The 23,920-nt window shown below is 47.3% G+C and overlaps 1 protein-coding gene across 1 annotated transcript in view; it reads left to right on the top strand.

The window, feature by feature from the left end:
• The window catches only part of LOC138301684 (deleted in malignant brain tumors 1 protein-like), a 630,543-nt gene that overhangs the window by 340,136 nt on the left and 266,487 nt on the right, over positions 1-23,920 (top strand). Inside the window, exon 6 of the mRNA XM_069242199.1 lies at positions 1,597-1,608. Coding sequence (XP_069098300.1) covers positions 1,597-1,608 — 12 coding nt within the window. The remainder of the gene's footprint in view (positions 1-1,596; positions 1,609-23,920) is intronic.

Below are 23,920 nucleotides of genomic sequence, written 5' to 3'. Positions count from 1 at the left end.
TTAAGCCCCAAAAGGCTTTATTTTATATATCTCCTGCCTAAAATCTATTGTTCAATGTAAGTCAATAGGGAAATCAATTCCCCAGATTTTTTTTTCAAAATCTCCTTCGTACTAAGTTAAAAAATTTGGCAAGTATGGTACAATAAAACACTGAGAGCAGGAGGAATAGGGTAGGGACATGGAGCTGGGAAACAGAGGACAGGAGGGAAATGGGCAAGGGCACAACACTGACCTTAGAGAGCAGGTGACAGGGGTTGCAGCAGCACAATACACCACACTGGGCAAGCAGGATGGCAGTGCACCACAACGGACCATGAAAATTAATAGGAAGGGGATAGGGCCATGCACATGGACAACAGAGAGCAGAGGTGAAAGAGGCAGGGGCAGCAAGCTGACCATGCCAGACAGACAGGAGGCATGTAGGAGGCTGGCCTGGTTTATAGTGGGTACCCTGGGTACTTACACCTTATATCAGGTCCAGTTTTCCCTTATTAGTGAAGTAGTAGCGTTCTAGCAGCTTAGGCTGATAGAGGTAGCTATAAAAGAGCAGCTTAGGCTGAACTAGGAGCCATACAAAGTTCATGCAATACCACTTAGTTTTACACAGTACTTATACACAAGTAAAGACAATACTCAGTGTTACCAAAAATAAAGGTATTTATTTGGGTGACACAGTACCAACAATATCTTAGAGACAATACTCCTTCTGGAGGTAAGTATTATACACAATATATACACTAGACACCAAAATTAGACAAGTAAATAAATAGTCATAGAAAAATGCAAACAGTAGGAAATCCTTTAGAATGCAATGGGAGAAAATAGGTCTAGAGGCAACACAAACCATACACTAAAAAAGTGGAATGTGAATTATGAATTCCCTCCTAGACAAGTGTGGTGTGTGCAGAATCGCTGGAAGAGTAAAAATACAGTGAAGGTAAGTAAATTACCCCACCCAGAGCCCAGAAAAGCAGGAGTAAAGTACTGCAAGTTTCCATAGGACACACTGCACCTCGTTTTTGGGATTTTGCAGCAGCCAAACCAGAAGAGGGTGCAAAAGAAGAGTAACCAGTTAGTAGAAGACTGCAGAAATGCACCCTAGGAAGATGCCAGTGGATTGCTCCATGATGCAAAAGATGTCCCACGGTGTGAAGATCGTTGCAGACAAGATTCCGTGTTGGAAGGCGCCACAAGCCTTGGTTACGACAAAAGTGCATGTTTCATCAAAATGGCGCTGGATGGACTCAGGAGGGACCTGGGGCCTCAACTCTGTGTGAGGACAAAAAGGGGTCTCTCAGCACTTTAGAGAGTCCTTAGGATGCCAGCCAGCATCCCCAGAAGCTGCAGGATCTAGGTTCGAAAGAGGTGCAAAATGCAGTTGATGCAGCACAACAAAAGAATGTCCCACGCCGCCGGAGAACAACTCAGCGAGTTCAGCATTGCAGGGTGGAGTGCTGGGGACCTGGGCCAGGCTGTGCTGAAGGAATTTTGCAAAGAGTACACAGATACCTCAGGAGGCTAAGAAGACACAATACACAGGGGTACCGTCGTTCTCAGCGAACGCAAGGTCTTACATCCTCCAAATTGTATCAGCAGGACCTCAGGACAGTCTATGTCGATGATGTCCACCCTCTGTGCACGCTCGTCGCCGTGAGAGGAATCCCAGGGTGCCGGCCGTCGCCTTGGAAGGTGCCTGCTTGGAGCAGGGGAGTGACTCTGTCACTCCATGGGAGATTTCTTCGGTCCTTCTGGTGCAGGATGAAGACAGGGAGTCCCCGGAGCATGCACACCATGGAAACTGTTGCAGTTGCTGACTTGGAGCTGAGGTTGCTGAAGAAAAGTGTCTCTTGTAGACACTCTTTTGCAGTTACAGTGTTTTTTGGAGCAGGCTGTGGTTGATCCAAGGTCAGAAGAGTCTGAAGTTGTTGCAGAGGATTCCTGAAGGAAACTTGCAAGCAAAATCTGAAGAGAACCCAGAGGAGAGACCCTAAATAGCCCTGAGAAGGGGATTGGCTACCTTATCAGGTATGGACCTATCAGGAGGGGGCTCTGATGTCACCTGCTGGCACTGGCCACTCAGAGCCCTCCAGAGTGCTCCCACACCTTGCAAATCAAGATGGCCGAAGTCTGGGACACACTGGAGGAGCCCTGGGCACCAACCCTGGGGTGGTGATGGACGGGGGAGTGGTCACTCCCCTTTCCTTTGTCCAGTTTCCCGCCAGAGCAGGGGAGAAGGGGTCCCTGAACTGGTGAAAACTGGTTTATGCAAGGAGGGCACCATCTGTGCCCTTCAAAGCATTCCCAGAGGCTGGGGGAGGCTACCCCTCCCCAACCTGTAACGCCTATTTCCAAAGGGAGAGGGTGTAACACCCTGCTCTCAGAGGAAATGCTTTGTTCTGCATTCCTAGGACTGGGCTGCCCTGACCCCAGGAGGGCAAAACCTTGTCTGTGAGATGGCAGCAGCTGTAGCTGCAGTGCAAGCCTCAGACAGCTGGTTTGGAAGTACTGGGGGTCCATGGTGGTGCCCCCAGGATGCATGGAATTGGCTCCCCAATACCAAATTTGGAATGGGGGAACAATTCCAGGATCTTAGACATGTTACATGGCCGTATTCGGAGTTACCATTGTGAAGCTACATATAGGTATTGTAGTGCATGCGTGTAATGGCATCCCCGCACTCACAAAGTCTGGGGAAATGGCCCTGAACTATGTGGGGGCACTTTTGCTAGTGCAAGGGTGCCCTCACACTTAGTAACTTTGCACCTAACCTTCAGCAAGTGAAGGTTAGACATATATGTGATTTATAAGTTACTTAAGTGCAGTGAAAATGGCTGTGAAATGACGCGTTATTTCATGCAGGCTGCAATGGCAGGCCTTTGCAAGGGTTTGTCTGAGCTCCTTATTAGTGACAAAAGAAATGCTGCAGCCCATATGGATCTCCTGGAACCCCAATGCCCTGAGTACCTAGGTACCATATACTAGGGATTTATAAGGGGGGTCCAGTGTGCCAATTGAAATTGGTAAATGTAGTCACTGACAGAGTTAGGCACTACACAGGCTTATGCATTAGGCCACAAACTATGAGCACTGGGGTCCTAGCTAGCAGGATCCCAGTGAGACAGGCAAAAAACACACTGATATATGGGTTTTTATCTATGAGCACTGGGGTGCTGGCTAGCAGGATCCCAGTGACACATTAAAAACACACTGACACACACTCACAAACAGGCCAAAAGCTGGGGTAACCATGCTAGAAAGAGGCTACTTTCCTACAGGGCGGTTGCAGCAAAGCAGACCCTGTAGGGCAGCAGGGAGGGATCAGTGGCACAACAATGGACCAGACAAGGCAGGAAGAAGCAGATAGGGGTTTGCACATGGAAAACGGAGGGCAGGGGGGTAAGGGGGTAGGGCTGGAGCAGCAAGCTGACCATGGAAGGCAGACGGGGTGGGCTCTGGACACACAACACAGCATGGAGTGCAACAGTGAGACTATAATGGCATACACACAGACAATGGAGAAAAGGTAGGAGGGGGTGAGGAGCAGCAACCTGACCACACAGGACAGGTGGGAGGGGCTGTGGCAGATCAAAAGGCCATCCATGGCAAGCCAGAGGGTTAGTGGCAGCACAGCGGCCATGGTGGGCAATAGGGAGAAGGCACAGCCATGCACAAAGGACCATGGAGGACAGAAGTGATGGGTAGAGGCTGGACACAGGCAAGAGAGGGCAGAGAAGGAGCTTCAAAACAGACCACTGTGGTAGGCAGGAGGAGCAGTTGCAGCACAAAAGAGCATGGAGTGCAGAAGGGAATGGCAGCAAAATGGACATTGGAGGACAGGAAGGAGGAGATAGGGGCAGGGAACTTGGACAGACACGGTGGAGGAGGCAGGGGCAGGCAACAGTCCTCTGACCATGTAAGCCAGGTGGGAGGGACAGCACCAGCTCAACAGAACATTCATAGTAGATTGGAGGGGCAGTGGCAGGTCCATTAAACATGGTAAGGACAAAGGAGGGAGCAAGGGCAAGCACACAAAAATCAGAGTGCAGGGACAAGGAAGTATGGGCATCAAGCTTAGCACACAGGCTGAACAGGAGGGCAATGATGAGGGATAGAACTGGGCATTGAAGGGCAGGAGGAGTGGGGAGGGACATCAAGCTAAATGGAGGGCAGTGGCAGCACAGCAGACCATGCAGGGCAGAAGGGAGGGGGCTGGTACATGGACTCGGACAACAGAAGGTACAGAGGAGGTGGATGGGACAGCAAGCTAACTGTTCAGGGTAGGTAGGAAGGCTAGTGGAAGACCAACGGCCACAGAGGGCACTATTGAGGGAGCAGGGGCATGGACTTGGACAATAGTTGGAAAGCGGGGGCAGGAGCAGCCAGCTTGTGTGGGGGCAGCACAATGTGCTCTACAATGGGCATGTTACTTAATGTTAACAAAACCCTGGAAATTCACTTAAAAAACAAAGCTTATAGCGAAGTTATAATTAGGGAATTTTAAAAAAGAAAACCTTAGGAATTTACTGAATAAAGGTTACAGTGACATTATGGTTAGGTTACGATTTTGCACGCAACAAACCATAGCAATTTAGCTGTTAGAGTTATTCCAAGTAAGTATAACTTTTGCCCCAAGGAAACTATAACTTGGAAGGCAGGGGCAAGGAGGGTAGATGTAGCTAGCTAAGTGCATAGGCTAAGCAGGAGGGCAACGATGGAGTGGGCCTGCCATGCACAGTTTTTTTGTCAACATTTTTACTACATATATTACATTGATATTATCAATGATGTTATCAAAGATGTCATGAGTGCAGAAATTTGTGGAGTAGTTAGTAGAGCATGGCGAAGGCGCAAGCTATAGTTACCTCAGGGTACGAGTTAAAGTTACTTGAGGTAACTATAATCTAACTGTAATTGGTGAATTTCTATGGTTTGTACGTTTAAAATTAAAATGTGAGCCTAACTATAACGTTCCTGTAACCTTTGGGGGCATATTTAAGAAAAGTGGCACTGCATTGTGTGCATCATCGATTTTCTTGCGCCCTTTTCTGCCCCCCTACTGCCACCATGTGTGTGCCATATTTAAAATCTGGGGCACAGTGGTGCAGGTTAGGGGCAATAGTATCATTTTTCAAGACGCTATTGATGTACTTTGCAGGAATAGCGCCAAAATATTGGTGCTACTTCTGCAGAGTACATAGGGGCCCATTAAAAATAATGGAACCCCCTGCTCTAAGCACTGTAAAAAATGGTGCTGGTGCAGGCATAATGTAGTGCAAAGGGTTACAAAGTGGTATAATGCATGCATTGAGCCACTTGGTAAATGTGGCGCAAGGATTCTGGTCTCGTTGGTCCACATTAGCTTAAAAAAATGATGCAATTGAGATGCAAGGTGGCGCTAGGGGCTGATGAACATGCCCTTTGTTTTTTTCAGTAAATTTCTATGTTTTTTTAAATGTATAGTGTTTTTCACCACTATACATTGATCCAACCAAAGGCTGTGTGCGGTGGCAGTTGCCCGCAGAGCCTGGCCTGTGACCATACCCTGAGCCCAACCCTCCTATAAGCACCCAATCTTGCACAGTGCACAGCCTTCGCCCATGCGCTGCAGAGGTAGTCCTCAAGACCTGGCCTGCAGCCAGACCCTGCAGCCAGACCCCCAAACACCCAACCCCATGCTGTGCATGGCAAGAGAAGGCCACAGCCTCTCTGGGTGTGAGAACAGGTGTGAGAGAGTGTATCAGGGGGTGAGAGTGGCTGTGACAGTGTGTGTCTGGGTGTAAGAGTGCATACATCAGTGTTTTAGTGGGTGCATCAGTGTGTGTGGGACTGTGCCTTGATGTATGATATACTTAAAACAAGATATTTCTGTGCAATTTGAAAAAAAAGTTTGTCATTTTAAAACATTAAGCTCACTTTTCAGTATGAGCCCGAAACATTGAAATAAAATTAAAAAATAAAGAAGGTAAACAACCAGGGGCACACCTGGATTTGAACGCTCAATGCTCAATGTGAAGGTTTATGACCTTCAGATTTAAGCTATTTCTTTTTTTAGCCCACAATGGACTATCTGGGACTGCAGGGGAGAAGCCTCACGGCCTCCCCCACAGTCCCAGGATTTTCTAAAATGTTTTTTATTATCTCCCCTTAACAGTCTATCTGGGACCGTGGGAGGAGCCTCAAGGCATCTCCCGCGGTCCCATTGCTCCAGCACGAAGGCAGCTGCTTTAAGTAGTAGCTGCGTGCTGGCTGGAGCAAATGTTTCATGAAAAGTCTTCTTTTTGACAGCAGAACCTGTTTGACAGGTTTAACCCTAGAAAGTGAAGGTCCAGATTACCTTCCTTTGTAAATGCCCCATAAGAGTTTAAGAATTCAGTGGTGGGAACTCAAACAGGGTGTATGGACCGGATTCCCCCTCGGAGAGTAAAAGTCCAGAACTTGTTGAGAATGAGAACCGACATAAGTTATGCTTTAAAGAGAATAATTCTTAATGCAGTCTTTTCAGTAGTCAAGTAGCCGTATAGTTCATAAATTATTTTGTAGGAGAGTTTTTATGAAGTTGTAAGAAAAGACTTGACAAGTTACAGACTGAGTGCAGCCTTTATTAATTGATTCCAAAATATTCAGGAAAATTGGAGATTGTGGACCAAAGAACAGCCGACACGTGTTTCGCCCTCTATGTTGAGTCCACCTAGGGCTTCCTCAAGGCATTGTAATATTCAAATGAAGCAGCACATCATGTTGTGTATGGTCTTTGTAATAGTCAAATAAAGCAGCACATAATGTTGCATATGGTCCATATACTAATTGTTGATCCAGAATAGAAAAACTACACTTGTTTGCCGTGTCTGCGTCTTACTAAGGCGCCATCTTGTTTGACAGGTTGACAGGTCCTGCTGTTAGAAAGCTGTCAGACTGGCAAATTGTTTTGTAAGGTTTTGTGAAGATTCGCCAATGGGTGCCAAAGATATAGGCAAGTAAAAAAACACTTTTTATATAGTAACTAGGTCATAACTATAACTACGTAGTGACTATATATATATATTACATATATTCACTGAAAAAAACAAAGGTTACGGGATGTTATAGTTAGGAATTTACCCGTACAAAACCTTAGAAATTCAGCAGTTATAGCCAGAGTTCTTTTAAGTAACTAGAACTTGAGCCCTAAGGTAACTATAACACATGCCCTTGCCATGCACAGTTTTCTTATCAATAATATTATTGCAAATGTTGCAGTGATATCAAAAGATCTATACAAGATCTCATCAATGACATAATATGTGGAGTAATTAGCTGTGCATGGTGAAGTATCAAGTTATAGTTACCTTTGTGCACTTGAAAGTACTCTAAGTATAACTGCTGAATTTCGATGGTTTTGTACCAGTAAATTCAGAACCTAACTATAATGTCCCTGCAACCTTTGTTTTTTTCAGGACATTGCTATGTTTTTTTTTTAATGTAAATTAATTTTAATTCCTACACGTTATTCCACCCCCCCTGTCCACGGACTTTGGCCGTGCACGGCGGTGTTTGTTCTCAAGGCCTGTCCTTGCATCCAAGCCCTTATAACAGCCCAATCTCACGTCACGCATGGCTTTTGGCCATACACAGTGCAGGTTGCCCACAGGGCCTGTCTCTGTCAGTGGATGTGTGAGTGGGTGTGTGCGTCTGAGTGGGTCTGAAAGTGAGTGTGTGAGTCCATGAGTGGATTTGAGTGGGTGCATGAGTGTCTGAGTGGGTGTGAAAGTGAGTGTCTGAGTCTATGAGCAGATTTGAGTGGGTGCATGAGTGTCTGAATGGGTGTGTGAGTGGGTGCCTGAGCCTCTGAGTGCATATATGAGTGAATTAATGTGTGTATGAATGAGTCTGTGTTTTTTCTTTCAAATTTTTCCATAATCATGAAAAGTTTGCAAATAATTCACAGAAATTCATGAAAAATTGCTAATTTTCACGAATATCACACACCGTAATGCTAAATGATTTGAAACTTATTAAACTTATATTTGCCTCTAAAACAACCCCTATATCACACCTCTGGGGTCAGGGTGCCTTCACCCTGTTTCCTCATGCCACTTTCAATCAGAATTTTCACCCACGGGGACCGTGTCACGTGAAATAAAATGGTGGTCGCAACTTTCTAGTCAGGCTGCAGTCTAATCAATTGCAACGCTTCTTGTTGCACATGTATTGATGAAAATTTGAGAATTTCCCAAAATATTCGTGGCCAGAGATATACAAATGTATTTGCTCTTACATATTTTGTGAAGATTCGTCAAATGGTGACAAAGATATAGGCAAGTCAGAAAATGCTTTTTCTATGGAAACATGGCCCTAACCATAACTACCTAGTGGAGATGGCAGTAGGTAATATATATATATATAGCAAAAACGAGATGTCCTCAATGAAAGCGCGCTCCCAACTGGTTATAATAAGGGTTTTTGAAAACAAAGCCAGCAACTCACGGTGAGTCCTTGAAGCATTTTCATTCTTTCTGGCCCTTAGAAATAAAGTCATCTCTGAACTCTGGACACGTGTTTCAGGGTTGATCCCATCATCAGCAGAGAAAATGTAAAAAGTATTCCACCCTCGTGGGTGCAGCCAGTGCTGGATGTATTTCAGACTCTCTTTAAAAGCACCGAGTGCGAGGCTCTTCAGCTAGTTTGATTAATTGCAGGCACCTGATGAATCCATTAAAATACCAGTCCTGCCCCTGTGGGCCTCTGTAATGGCAAGTGCACACTGGTTATAGTAGTCCTGCAAAGTCGTATTCCCCCAGTGGGTTGCTAGAGCCATGCACGAAAAAATGAAAAACAAAGTGCATAACCTATGTAGGCAAGTTCACAGTAAAATTGTCGGTTTTGCTAAAAATATCCCAACCATGTTGTTCAAATGTGACCATGAATCTAGTCACAACGACCTGCTCCGATGTGCAGTGGGCGCTTTCCCGGCTGGACAAGCCGGTTATAAACAGCAAAAACGAGATGTCCTCAATGAAAGCGCGCTCCCAACTGGTTATAATAAGGGTTTTTGAAAACAAAGCCAGCAACTCAAGGTGAGTCCTTGAAGCATTTTCATTCTTTCTGGCCCTTAGAAATAAAGTCAACTCTGATCTCTGGACACGTGTTTCAGGGTTGATCCCATCATCAGCAGAGAAAATGTAAAAAGTATTCCACCCTCGTGGGTGCAGCCAGTGCGGGATGTAATTCAGACTCTCTTTAAGAGCACCCACTGCACATCGGAGCAGGTCATTGTGACTAGATTCATGGTCACATTTGAACAACATGGTTGGGATATTTTTAGCAAAACCGACAATTTTACTGTGAACTTGCCTACATAGGTTATGCACTTTGTTTTTCATTTTTTCGTGCTTGGCTCTAGCAACCCACTGGGGGAATACGACTTTGCAGGACTACTATAACCAGTGTGCACTTGCCATTACAGAGGCCCACAGGGGCAGGACTGGTATTTTAATGGATTCATCAGGTGCCTGCAATTAATCAAACTAGCTGAAGAGCCTCGCACTCGGTGCTCTTAAAGAGAGTCTGAATTACATCCAGCACTGGCTGCACCCACGGTGGTGGAATACTTTTTACATTTTCTCTGCTGATGATGGGATCAACCCTGAAACACGTGTCCAGAGATGACTTTATTTCTAAAGGCCAGAAAGAATGAAAATGCTTCAAGGACTCACCTTGAGTTGCTGGCTTTGTTTTCAAAAACCCTCATTATAACCAGTTGGGAGCACGCTTTCTTTGAGGACATCTCGTTTTTGCTGTTTATAACCGGCTTGTCCAGCCGGGAAAGCGCCCACTGCACATCGGAGCAGGTCGTTGTGACTAGATTCATGGTCACATTTGAACAACATGGTTGGGATATTTTTAGCAAAACCGACAATTTTACTGTGAACTTGCCTACATAGGTTATGCACTTTGTTTTTCATTTTTTCGTGCTTGGCTCTAGCAACCCACTGGGGGAATACGACTTTGCAGGACTACTATAACCAGTGTGCACTTGCCATTACAGAGGCCCACAGGGGCAGGACTGGTATTTTAATGGATTCATCAGGTGCCTGCAATTAATCAAATTAGCTGAAGAGCCTCGCACTCGGTGCTCTTAAAGAGAGTCTGAATTACATCCAGGACTGGCTGCACCCACGAGGGTGGAATACTTTTTACATTTTCTCTGCTGATGATGGGATCAACCCTGAAACACGTGTCCAGAGATCAGAGATGACTTTATTTCTAAAGGCCAGAAAGAATGAAAATGCTTCAAGGACTCACCGTGAGTTACTGGCTTTGTTTTCAAAAACCCTCATTATAACCAGTTGGGAGCACGCTTTCTTTGAGGACATCTCGTTTTTGCTGTTTATAACCGGCTTGTCCAGCCGGGAAAGCGCCCACTGCACATCGGAGCAGGTCGTTGTGACTAGATTCATGGTCACATTTGAACAACATGGTTGGGATATTTTTAGCAAAACCGACAATTTTACTGTGAACTTGCCTACATAGGTTATGCACTTTGTTTTTCATTTTTTCGTGCTTGGCTCTAGCAACCCACTGGGGGAATACGACTTTGCAGGACTACTATAACCAGTGTGCACTTGCCATTACAGAGGCCCACAGGGGCAGGACTGGTATTTTAATGGATTCATCAGGTGCCTGCAATTAATCAAACTAGCTGAAGAGCCTCGCACTCGGTGCTCTTAAAGAGAGTCTGAATTACATCCAGCACTGGCTGCACCCACGAGGGTGGAATACTTTTTACATTTTCTCTGCTGATGATGGGATCAACCCTGAAACACGTGTCCAGAGATCAGAGATGACTTTATTTCTAAAGGCCAGAAAGAATGAAAATGCTTCAAGGACTCACCGTGAGTTGCTGGCTTTGTTTTCAAAAACCCTCATTATAACCAGTTGGGAGCGCGCTTTCATTGAGGACATCTTGTTTTTGCTGTTTATAACCGGCTTCTCCAGCCGGGAAAGCGCCCACTGCACATCGGAGCAGGTCGTTGTGACTAGATTCATGGTCACATTTGAACAACATGGTTGGGATATTTTTAGCAAAACCGACAATTTTACTGTGAACTTGCCTACATAGGTTATGCACTTTGTTTTTCATTTTTTCGTGCTTGGCTCCAGCAACCCACTGGGGGAATACGACTTTGCAGGACTACTATAACCAGTGTGCACTTGCCATTACAGAGGCCCACAGGGGCAGGACTGGTATTTTAATGGATTCATCAGGTGCCTGCAATTAATCAAACTAGCTGAAGAGCCTCGCACTCGGTGCTCTTAAAGAGAGTCTGAATTACATCCAGCACTGGCTGCACCCACAAGGGTGGAATACTTTTTACATTTTCTCTGCTGATGATGGGATCAACCCTGAAACACGTGTCCAGAGATCAGAGATGACTTTATTTCTAAAGGCCAGAAAGAATGAAAATGCTTCAAGGACTCACCGTGAGTTGCTGGCTTTGTTTTCAAAAACCCTCATTTTAACCAGTTGGGAGCGCGCTTTCATTGAGGACATCTCGTTTTTTATATATATATATATATATATATATATATATATATATGTATGCAAAGAAGATTTCTGCCACTTCATTAAACAGCAGAAAAATAGAGAGTCGCACCCCAAATGTCCACTCCTCAAGCATGAAGCTTTATTTGAACAAAATATTATATTGTTCCAAAGAGCAAACTGATACACAAAGAAAAAATATGTAAGTAATCCTAAAATGGCAACGCGTTTCAACACAAAAGTGTCTTCATCATGGCCAAAAATGGCTCAAGTCCGGTTAGAGTCATGATTTTTTACACTAACCGGACTTGTACCATTTTTTGACGCACAACCCCGATTTTTCCCTACGCTGGCGCTGCCTGGTTAGAGTCATTTTTTTTTACTCTGACCAGCCCGCAGCTCCGGCTAATGTCAATCCTTAAATAAGGCACCCGCCTGGCGCATAGGAATGTAAATGTAAAATGGCGCTGGTTTGCATCAAAAAGTATAAATATGGGCCTATGCGTTACCAACAGGGAAAAAAGAGAGACTCCAAAAAATCCTTAGGTGCAATTCGGACTTTGCAATTTATGTGATTGTTTGCCCATGTGGGCTACAATATGTGGGCAGTACTATCTTTCCAATAAAGAAACAGATTCTGGAACATTGGCGAGCCATCACAAATAATGATGTGACTTACCCGGTGGCTCGTCATTGCAATTTGGAGCATGCAGGAATGATAAACAAAATTACATTTTTTGGAATAGATAGGGTGCCATGTACACCAAGGGGTGGCGATAGAGAGGAAACTGAGACAGTTGGAATCTGAGTACATTATTCGGCTCAATAGTCGATATCCCTGGGGCCTTAATAAGGAAAAGGCACTTTTTGTACATATTAGCTAGTTAACACTGTTTTTGGCCTGAGAGATGATGGATATTGGTTGACAAAGTCGTTTGGGCTTTATTAAATTGGTACAAAAATGGAATCATGACCACTGCCGAAACCGCCAACACATACCGCCACTTTAACACTCCGACAGCCACGGCGGTAGCAACAAACATTGCATCGGTAACCGCCAACAGACAAGCAGAAGACAATGTACCACCCGCCCCATTACAACCAGCCCATCCGCCAGCTTTTCCAGGGCGGTACCAACGCCATCTAAAGCACAGCAGAAACAGTACTTTGAATGGAAACCACTCACCCCTCGACACTCAAGGAAGAACCAGGATGCCATGGAGCCCAAACTACAGGTGTTACCCATGCTGGTGTATCTTCTCATATACCAGGAGTACCAACGCTGGCGACGACCATCACTGTGAGTACTGCACCTAGTACAGAGGAGGGGGGGAGGAAAAAGAGAGTGACACACACATGCAACATGCAACACCCCACCCCCACCCTCACCCCCAACACTATACACACAAACATATGTTACAACATTACATACACCCCGTAACTCTCAGGAATAACGCAAGGACAAAAGGAATGGAGTCAAATGAGTGTAATAATAAAAAATTTGAGAAATACGTTCATAAATAAATAAACAGTATGTACAATATATACAATATATTCTGCACCTAGAGGACCGCCCGAGAGGGGGCAGGGCCTGAGAGCCCCTTCAAAGAACTTCTTGCGCTCCCGCTTCGCGGGAAGCGCGATTTTGCATCTAGAGGACCGCCAGAGAGGGGGCAGGGCCCGAGAGCCCCTTCAAAGAACTTCTCGCGCTCCCGCTTAGCGGGAAGTGTGATTTTGCATCCAGAGGACCGCCAGAGAGGGGGCAGGGCCTGAGAGCCCCTTTAAAGGTTTGCTCGCGCTCCCGCTTGCGGGACGTGCGCGGGCAGCATCTGCGCCCGTCAGAGGCCGTCTGAGGCTGGGCTGGGCCCCCCCTCTGGGCCCTAAGGTACGTTATTGGGCCCTTTTGTCTTGTGCTGTTAAAGCGTCATTTTGAGTGCTGGCCACCCTATTTAAAATAATTAAGCCGTTTGGGTGGTGTTAGGCTTCTTTTTAAGCGTCAGAGGCTTGACAAACCTTATTACTTTCCTTATACAAGAATAAGTGCACCGTGCAATCTTTATTATTTCTGGATTTGTGACCTGTATATTGTTAGTATCTTGTTAGTATCTTGCGATGGGAAAACGCGAAGCCGTGGATGTCCCGCAAATAGTAAAGGAATTAATCCTCTGGACCAAATTGACTTGCTATTTAAGGAGGTTGATGAAATTTTGAAAAGCAATTCTCATCCACCTACAAAAAAGAGTAAAATTCTAGGGACGGGGAAAATACCAGAAATCTTCATTAGGAAGAAGAAAATACGAACAACACACTCCTCGTTTTTGACCTCTCCAAGTGAGGTTTCTCTTGCCCCTATGGGTGAAACTGTGCATATGACACTAGCAACTTCTTGCAGTATTTCTGATGTTCCACTCAGCCATTCGGATTCTCCTTCCAATGGTACTATGGCTAATCCCCCCCACTAAGCCCAGAGATTGTAGTGATTCCTAATATCCCATGTACTAACCGATTTGGGCTATTGGAGGGAGAGGGAGATTCGCCTGCCTGTGTAACACATGTTCTGCATGGAGATGCCATTGAGAATATTAGTTAGCAAAATAATGTGCTCGCTTCTGACGGTGCGCAAATTTTGCATGAGGATGTCAATTTAGCACCTTGTTTAACGAAAGGTGGACGAAGTAAAGACTTTGGTTGTATCTTTAATGGGGCTGATGAGAGAGAATTTGGTGTCAAAATGTGGTTGTAGCTGCCAGACAACAAAAAAGAAGGTGGGAATGGGAATGGGTAGGAGAAAAACTGTGCCCAAGCCAGGACTAAAACCAGTTATTCCTCCCCCTAGGGTAGTTACGAATCCCTTTCCAATAGATTCACTCCCGCCCCACGTTGAGAGCAATCAGTCTGAATTTGCATTGTTACACCAGAAGTGTACTGGAGCTTTCAATATTTGGACTGCCCGGGGGGGTGTTTACACTGCGAAACGGCCCAGCCCCGCAGAAGACGCACTTGAGGGGGCTGTTACACCTTGTGGGTTACGTGGAGCAGCTGGCCCCCATAGGATCCCCATTGGTTCAGGTATCCCCCGACTGGTATTCCACTGCAGGTACGACAGACACAACACTCGAGCCAAATAAGTAGAGCCAGTACTGTTTTTTGATTAATGTTCCCAAACTGCTACCTGGTTCCTTCGAGGATCATGAGTCTTTAACTAATAAGGTCATCCATTGGTTACGCTTTAGATGCGATTGTCTTTTGGTTATTCGCTCAGATATCCTTGAGGTAGGAAGACATAGTCAACCAGGGCTAAATCATGATTATATCTCTGTTTGCTTTATTAAAAAAGCTATGGTGGACCACCTCATGGAGTTCATAATCCAAACACGTGATCTGCAGGTCAAAAAAGGGGATGGCATTAACCTTTCTTTAAAACCACCCTGCATTTGTACAGAAAGAAACACTAGTGAGCTAGCCCCGGCCCTGGAATGTGAACTCTCTGTGGATCACAACTCCTTTCACTCCCTGGATGCTATTGATTGACTAAATAGCAATCGGTATGTGTGGTCTGGTGTTATTACTGGGGACAATTGTATGGAAGAGGAACCCAGCCCCGTTAATGGCAATGACCTAGCCAACCCCGAGCTTTTAATTTTAACATGGAATGTAGCTGGTCTTCGTAAGAAGCTGGGGGACTCAGACTGGGCTACTTTTATTGATAATTTTCATATTTGTTTGTTCCAAGAGACCTGGGCTGATAGGCAAATTTTTATTGACTGGTTTTTTTCATATAATATTCCAGCTCAGCTACCGGAGGTGGCTCAAGGCCGTTCCAAAGGGGGCTTACTAATGCTTATTAATAAGAATTTGTAATGCGAACATCTTTTGCTAAAAACAGATTCTGTGGATTTAATGGCAGTTCAATTTACTTTACATCGGGAATTTAAAATTATTGTTGTTAATGTATATGCTAGATCTGCTCCAAGGGGGCTTGAGTCTCAAACTTTGATACAGCTGACAGAATTTCTTGACTCCTTAAATCCCCCATTCTACTTAATAATAGCAGGAGATTTAAACTGGACCTGACCATATGGTCACTGGATTAACAGATGAGGAAGATGAGACATGGGAAATCCCACAACTAACGAACAATTACCCGTGCACTCGTTCTCATGTAAGCCTCCGACTAGCTATGCTATGTTTAAAGTATGGTCTATGGGCTTGTAATGGACGTACGCCCTCAGATTTTAATTTGGTACCTACCTTCAAACGTGGGATGTCCTCAAGCGTAATAGATTATTTTTTACTTGATGTTAGGTTATGGCCTCTATTAAAGGACATGAAGGTAGAATCCCGATGTGAAAGTGATGACAACCCCTTGTTACTATCTATGGACGGGAAATGCTTTTAGGAGAACCCTGAATACACAACGTACAGTGGTTCCCTCTCCATTATTGAATAATAACTATACTAGGGTCTCCTGGCCCAAGGTCCTATCTAGTTCGCATTTGATGGCTGGGATTTATAACTTGTTTATAGATGAGCTGACAATCTATGAGGAACATGAAATTGATAACATCCTTATTTTGGACATTCATCAAGGAATGTTGAAGGGATTGCAGAGGTTCTTCTATAAAAAGATTAGAGCCAAAGTGGGTGATGACCTTCCCAAGGGTGACAGAGGATGGTTCAATGAGGACTGCAGCAGGGCCAAATCTGAATTAAAAGATGCTATTAAGACAGGCTCCCTAGCAGAGATTCAACCAGCTAGGCGATCATATAAGAAGGCTCAAACATTACCAAAAAAGTTATGGGAAGACTCGATATGGCAGGGTTTGATTCTTGCCACGGAAAACAACAATAATGTGATGTTTTGGGAATTATTGTTTAGAGGGCAAGGAGGGGGCAGGAGGCGTATAAGGAACCATATTCAACCTGAGATTTGGGTAGATCATTTTGCCCAACTCTATGCTGCCCCTCATAACCCTTTAGCTGGCTACCCTCCAGCACATGATTCAATTACCCTACGGCTGGACAGCCTGGGTGACTGCCCTGAACCACTTGTCTTCCCCTTAGAGGAAACCAAAACCGCAATTAACTCATTAAAATCTGGAAAAGCGCCTGGGCCTGATAAGATACCAGGTGATTTATATAAATCAGAATTAACTATCTGGTCCTGGTATATCAATTTGATTTCAAATAGAATCACTGCTGGTGGTGCAATCCCAAGCACCTGGAAGGGTGCTGAAATAATCCCCATTTTTAAAAAGGGCGATGCAAATTCCACTGCCAACTACAGACCTATTAGTTTGATTGATAATTTGCAGAATTGTGTTGCCAAACAACTGCTAGAGAGGTTAACTAGCTGGGTTCAAGAACATCATGCCCTTTCTATGCTGCAAGTGGCCTTTCGCTCTAAAACTAGCACGATAGATCAGGGCTTTAGATTGATTCTCCTGTATTGGAAATATGTGGTCCTCGCTAAACAACCCCTTTATGTTGTCTTCGTGGACCTCAGATCTGCTTTGGATTTGGTTTCCAGAGAAAAGCTTTGGGAAGCACTACACCAGATGGGCGTCCCCACCAATCTAGTTCTTCTATTACAACTGCTACATGATAATACATATGCACAAGTGAGGTGGGGCGACCAAGGAGAATTGACAGACAAGATCCCCATATGGAGGGGAGTACGCCAGGGCTGTGTCTCGGCTCCTACACTATTTACGCTATTTATCAATAAAGTGGTACAAATCCTGTCCTTATATTCTAATGACCCTCCCACTCTGAATGAGCAGAAGATCCCAATACTGTTGTATGCTGATGATTCTCTTCTTATCTCCAAGACCCCTATGGGCCTCCAAATCCTTGTGGTTAGATTCTTTTGCGATGATCATGGATTGGAACTGAATGTTAACAAAACAAAATTTATGGTGTTTACCTCCGGCTCTAGTCGAAGATGCACCATCAATCTGGATGGGGCCCTATTAAGTAGAGTTAAGATCATAGACTACTTGGGTGTGAGGATCTCAAGTAACTTGCAGTTGGAGGAACAAATCAGCAAAAGTGTGGGGCTTCTTCAGCATAGAGCGGCTGCTATCCTGCGCTTTTATAAGAATTCTTTATCTAAAAGCTGTATCTCCAGCTATCAAAATCTATCTGGCAAAGGCACACGGTGCTGCCGTCTATGGTGCTGAATTATGGGGCTTCTTTGAGAGCAAAAGACTAGCAGTAGGAGAAAACAACTTTGCCAGGGCCCTACTTGCGTGTCCCCAGAGTACTCCTTTGATCCCCATGTTTTTGGACTTAGGTTTTAACCGCATAGCTGACTTCATAGCCTTAAGACCTTTGTTATACTGGGTAAGGATTTGGGCGGTCAATCTGACCGTGGCCGTGGTCAAAAGACTGCGGCAGCCATTCTGGCTTTCCCGCGGGGACGGCGGGCGACCGCCAGAAGACCGCCGGCCGGCCCAGCGGGAAAGCCCCTTCAACAATGAAGCCGGCTCGGAATGGAGCCGGCGGAGTTGCAGGGGTGCGACGGGTGCAGTGGCGAAACAGACAGTGAAAATCTTTGTGGGGCCCTGTTAGGGGGCCCCTGCACTGCCCATGCCAGTGGCATGGGCGGTGCAGGGGCCCCCAGGGGCCCCACGGCCCCTGTTCCCGCCATCCTGGTTCTGGCAGTGGACACTGCCAGAAACAGGCTGGCGGGAAGGCGGTCGGAATCCCCATGGCGGTGCTGCAAGCAACGCCGCCATGGCAGATACCCTGGGCCAGCGGGAAACCGGCGGGATCCGGCGGCTCCCCTTTTCTGACCGCGGCTTTACCGCTGCGGTCAGAATCGCCCAGGAAGCACCGCCAGCCTGTTGGCGGTGCTTCCGCCGCCCTCCGCCATGGCGGTCATGGACCGCCAGGGTCAGAATGACTCCCTTGGACTGTCCCGGAACTTATTGTATATAGAGATTCAGTACTTGACATACTAAGGAGGCCAGGAGCGGCCACCATACCCTGGGTTACGCACGTATCCAACTGGTTCCGTACTCCGGGTCTACGAAGGTCTTGGGAAGAGCCACACAATTTGGAGAGATCTGATAAGAACCTCTTGAAGACAGTATATTGGTCCCACATAAAATGTAACCTGGTCAGTTGTACATCCCAGGGCAGGTAGACCAATTTATTTACTGACTTTAAGTGGTATCCCCAGGATGAACAATATCTTGATTGGATTCCTGACTTACTGGGGAAGGGTCTCTATGCACGCTTCCACTTTGGAAGCCTCCCGCTGTTATCTCTAACCAAAAATTGGAGTGTGTCCTCATCTACTGATCTTTGCCCAGCTTGTCTTAATTGCACTGAAACCATTGAGCATTTCATTTTGTTTGCCCTGCTTATACGACCCCAAGGTCAAAATGGATCCGTGCAACCTGCCGAGATCTGGGCTTGAGGCAGTGTTTTATAGCTATTAGGATTTTAAAGACTGATTTTTATCCATGCGGTTAGCAAGTTCCTTGCGACCGCTTGGCGTATATGACATTGTTCACTGAAATAAATATTTTATTCCATGTTATTATCTACCTTAGGATGTAGAAATTAGAAGGTATAAAGAAAAGGGATGTATTCTTTTCTTGTTATGTTTTAATCTATGTATATATTTTTTAAGTTATCAAGCTAGTCTGCATCTTTTTATTGTATGTTTTTTAAATCTTGCTATTTATGTATTTTTATGCTTTGATGGCCTCAAAGACCGAATAAAGCTATTATTATTATTATTATACAATATATTCAAAACGAGGGACAATGTCCACATAAAAATAGTCCGTGGCCCATTGGGCTATAACACATTTGCCAAGCCTACACTTGAATCCTGCCTCAAAATGGAGAGAACACTGCAGGGGCATCAGGTTGAAAACACACAGGCACCTCAGGGGGAAGGAGAAGGGGGTCACCTCAGCCGGAAGATGGTACTACGCCACTGCTCTGGAGGGGGATCCATGCCCACTGTTTGGTCCTGGGGAGTGCAAAGCCACAGTCTCTCAGGTCTCTCAAGTGGGTGGTTTGCCCACTGCTTGGTCCTAGGGAGTGCAAAGTCACAGTCTCTCAAGTCTCTCAAGTGGGTGGTTTGCCCACTGCCTGGTCCTGGGGAGTGCAGAGCCACAGTCTCTCAAGTGGGTGACATGCTCCACTGGTTCTGGAGGGTGCTTTGCGCCCAGTGTGCTTCATCCTGCCAAGGAAAGGGTGAGTGTATGCCTTTCTCCGCTGGTTCTGGAGGGGGATTGGTGCCCAGTGTGCTTCATCCTGCCAAGGATAGGTTGAGTGGATGCCTTTCTCAACTGGTTCTGGAGGGGGCTGGGGGCCCACTGATGCAGCACATGGGGGGTGCCAAGTCACAGTCCCTCACCCGGGTGTCAGAGCCACAAGATTTGCAGTGACCAGGATGCATGATAGTCCATGGAGGGAGGGCTACAGTCCATCCACCGGCGGCTATGGCTGCACAGTGTTGGTAGTGCTGATGCTGGTGGTGGTGCTGCCAGTGGTGGGGGAGGCTCCAGCCCTTCTCCTGCAGCCTCGGACGGCTGCCCACTGGGGCGGCTGCTGCTGGCAGTGGTGCTACTATCAGCGGTGCAGGTGGCAGTGCTTGCAGCGGTGCTTGCGGCGGTGCAGGTGGCGGTGCTGGCCGCGGTGCAGGTGCCGGTTCTGCCAGTGGTGGGGGGAGGCTCCAGCCCTTCTCCTGCAGCCTTGGACGGCTGCTCACTGGGCCTGCTGCTGCTGACAGTAGTGGTGCTTGCGGCGGTGCTTGCGGTGGTGCAGGTGGCTGTGCTGGCCGTGGTGCAGGTGCCAGTGCTGGTGGTTGTGATGGTAGCCACCAGGCCTTCACCTGCAGGCTCGGACGGCTGACGTGCCTTGGCTGGTGTTTTGTGCCCTTTCCTGCCCTTGGCAGATGGTGATGTCACCTTGGGTCCGGCAGCTGGAGTCTTTGAGGTGGGCTTGCTAGGTGGTTGTGGCTCCTTCCCCTTGCTAAATTCTGTCCCCTTCTTCACCTTGCCAGGTGGAGGAATGTTCTTGCCCTTGGCCGGAGTTGGTGGCACACTGGCTGGGTAGACGGGTGCCCCCTTTGAGCCTCTGACAGATGCAGACACCACAGCGGACGTGGATTTGGTGGCTGAGGTACGCAGCTGGATTTTGGCCACCCTGGCCCGAGGTGAAGGACGGGGGGAGGGGTAGGGAAGAGGTCAATGTTTGCTGGGAAGAGCTTCTTAGGGACATTGGGGTGGGAAGAGGGTGAAGGTTTTGGAGTGGAGGAAGAAGGAGTGGTTGTAGGAAGTGTCAGTCTGCTGTGTTTGGGAGGTGAATGGCTGTTGGGTGGGTGTGTGCTTGCGTTTGTGTACTTTGGGAGGAGGGGTCACAGACACAGTGGGAGAGGACACAGGGGACATGTGCATGGATGGGGGTGGTAACTGCCAGTGAGGGGTGTGTAGTGATGGGCGTGCTGGTCATGGAGGTAGTGGATGAGGATGTAGGGCATGCAGGTCTGAGTGGAGACGCAACTGGGAGGGAGGTGGATGATGAGGAGGAGGGGGACACAGTGGAGGCAGTGGATGTTGGTGTGTCTGCATGGGGATGGTGCTTGTGTGAGTGCCTGTGAGATGAGGTGTGGTGCTTGTGTTTGCCGGAGCCACTTCTGTGTTTTGATTTGGGTGAATGCTATTCTGAAGGTGTGCTTGGGATAGGCTGGGGTTGAGGGGATTGGGACTGGGTAGAGGAAGTTGGATGGGGAGGCTGAATACAGGGACAATAGCTGCCATCAGTGTGGATGCCAGAGCCTGAAATGCTCTCTGTTGGGCTGCCACGCCAGAGTGAATACCCTCCAGGTATGCATTTGTTTGTTGCAAATGCCTCTTGACACACTGGATGGCACTCAGTATGGTTGACTACCCAACAGTGAGGGATCTCAGGAGGTCAATAGCCTCCTCACTGAGGGCAGCAGGGCTGACTGTGGCAGTGCCTGAGGTGCCTGGGCCGAAGGAGATGCCCACCCTCCTGGGTGAGCAGACACAGGAAACACGCTGAGGGGCTGCTGGGAGGGCGGTGCTGGTAGGGGGGGTGGCGGCTGTACCTGTTGTTGGGGTGAGCACAGAGGTGTCCGCCACTACCAGGGAGCTTCCACCGGAGGAGGAGTGGCTGGCTGTAGTGTTCCCTCCTGTCTCCATCGTGGTGCTCCCCTTACCCTCCATCCCACTGGTGCCCTCACTCTTGGTGGATTCGGCCTCCAGGCCCATGTGGGATGCAACACCCTCCATCGTCGGTGCCTCTACTCCTCTGCCAGATGATGCTAATGCACACAAGGACAGGGTGACAAAACAAAAAGGGGGGGAGAGACAGAGGATACACTTGTTCAATGCCAGCTACAACACTACCGTTGACTTACAGAAAACACAGGGAGCAGCCCTATGCACTAGGCCATGCACTACCAGTTACAAAGATAGTCACCAGCCCATGGGGTACATAGCATAACGCCATCAGCTGCACACCTGAAACAAACAGGGCCCTGACCAGTAGGAGATGCCCACTAACACCATTGAGGATGGAGTGCTTCAGAGCCTGCCCAAAAAGGGACCTACCCTGCCATGTTCGACCTGGCCTAGGTGCACCCACAGTCTACATCCCCACCCAGGTAAAACCTTAACACGCGCAAAGTCATGATTCTGAATTTCACCCCCTTGTGGCTGCTGTGATACCCTCAAGCACCAATCCAACTCAAGATAGGCCACCACCAGGATGCAGAGCATCAGGGGGGTCAGGGCACAAAGGGAAACCCTTCCTTGCTGAGAGGCCAGCCCCAGCTCGGCCATCTTCTTTGCCCAGCGGCGCAGGTCCTCCCACCGTTTGTGGCAGTGGGTGCTCTGCCTGTCAAAGACCCCCAGGGTCCACACCTCCTTGGTGATGGCATGCCAAATACCCTTTTTCTGATGGGTGCTGATCTGCAGGAAAAATACAGCAGAAAAGGGATTAGTCATACTGTCCAGACTGTCATACTCATGGCCCAACATATTCCTCCCATCCCTTAATGCACATTCATTGACCACCATGCATGCAGCACACTGCCCAGGACACTGCAGCCCCCACATACATGTGGCTTACACACACAGCACCCCATACATTCATGGCCCACTCATCATGCTCACAGTGTACTCACCCGTTTGTCTGGAGGACCATAGAGTAAAGTGTACTGGGGTAGGACCCCATCTACCAGTCTCTCCAACTCCTCCGAAGTGAAGGTAGGGGCCCTTTCCCCAGACACATGAACCATTGCCGCTTCCAGACACAGGTCACAGCAGCACTTGCAGTGTAGGTCCTCTCCTGCTGAAGGTCAGGTAGCAAGTGAGTGAACAGAGAGAAAATGGCGGTCACGTCCGCGGCGACGCGGAACCCATAGGGCCTAATGTTAACCAATGTGAAGTTGCGCAACGGTCGTCGACCACTGACCGGAACGGCGCACAACGCCAGCGGAATTACCTCATTTCCACTTGTCCCTCCTCACAGGTCAGGCAGCCGCCATTTCAGGGGGCCACAGGCCATGGCACCTAACTGCATCACAGCAGACATTGGCACATCAACTGACAATCGGATTCACATGCTGGTTCTGTAAATGAAGATATGCATCATTATTTCAATAGATGTGTGAATATGACCCTCTGCTCACCGTTTTCCTCCCTAGACTTCAACCGCTGAGGATGAATATAAGATGGAGACATCCTCCAGTGTACAGACCCTTGGTGGACCTGGCAACAATGGAGGACAGACACATTATCCTAACCTACAGACTTGTTTGGGCCACAATCCAAGAACTGTGTGCCCAATTGAAGCCAGACCTGATTTCAGCTATCCGCCACCCCACAGGTATCCCCCCTCTAGTGCAGGTCCTGTCAGTGCTCCATTTCCTGGCATGTGGTTCCTTCCAAACAGCAGTAGCCATGGCATCAGGGATGTCTCAGCCAATGTTCTCCATCATGTTGACCAGAGTGTTGTCTGTCCTGCTGAAACACATGCGCAGGCAGCTACATCGTATTCCCCCAGGTGGAGGATTTGGCCACAGTGAAAGCTGACTTCTATGCCCTGGGACATATTCTCAACATCATTGGTGCCACTGATGATACACATATAGCATTTGACACCCCCGGAGGAATGAACAAGTGCAGAAACACATGCGCAGCTACATCGTATTCTTCCAGGTGGAGGATTTAGCCACAGTGAAGGCTGCCTTTTATGCCCTGGGACATATCCCAAACATCATTGGTGCCATTGATGGTACCGATGTAGCATTTGTACTCCCCCCGGAAAAATGAACAATTATTCAGGAATAGAAAAAGCTATCACTCTCTGAATGTGCAGATGGTGTGTTTGGTGGACCAGTACACC

This window comes from Pleurodeles waltl, chromosome 6 (assembly GCF_031143425.1).
Source record: "Pleurodeles waltl isolate 20211129_DDA chromosome 6, aPleWal1.hap1.20221129, whole genome shotgun sequence".
In the NCBI taxonomy this organism is placed as follows: domain Eukaryota; kingdom Metazoa; phylum Chordata; class Amphibia; order Caudata; family Salamandridae; genus Pleurodeles; species Pleurodeles waltl.
This window is presented reverse-complemented; position numbering and strand designations above follow the sequence as displayed.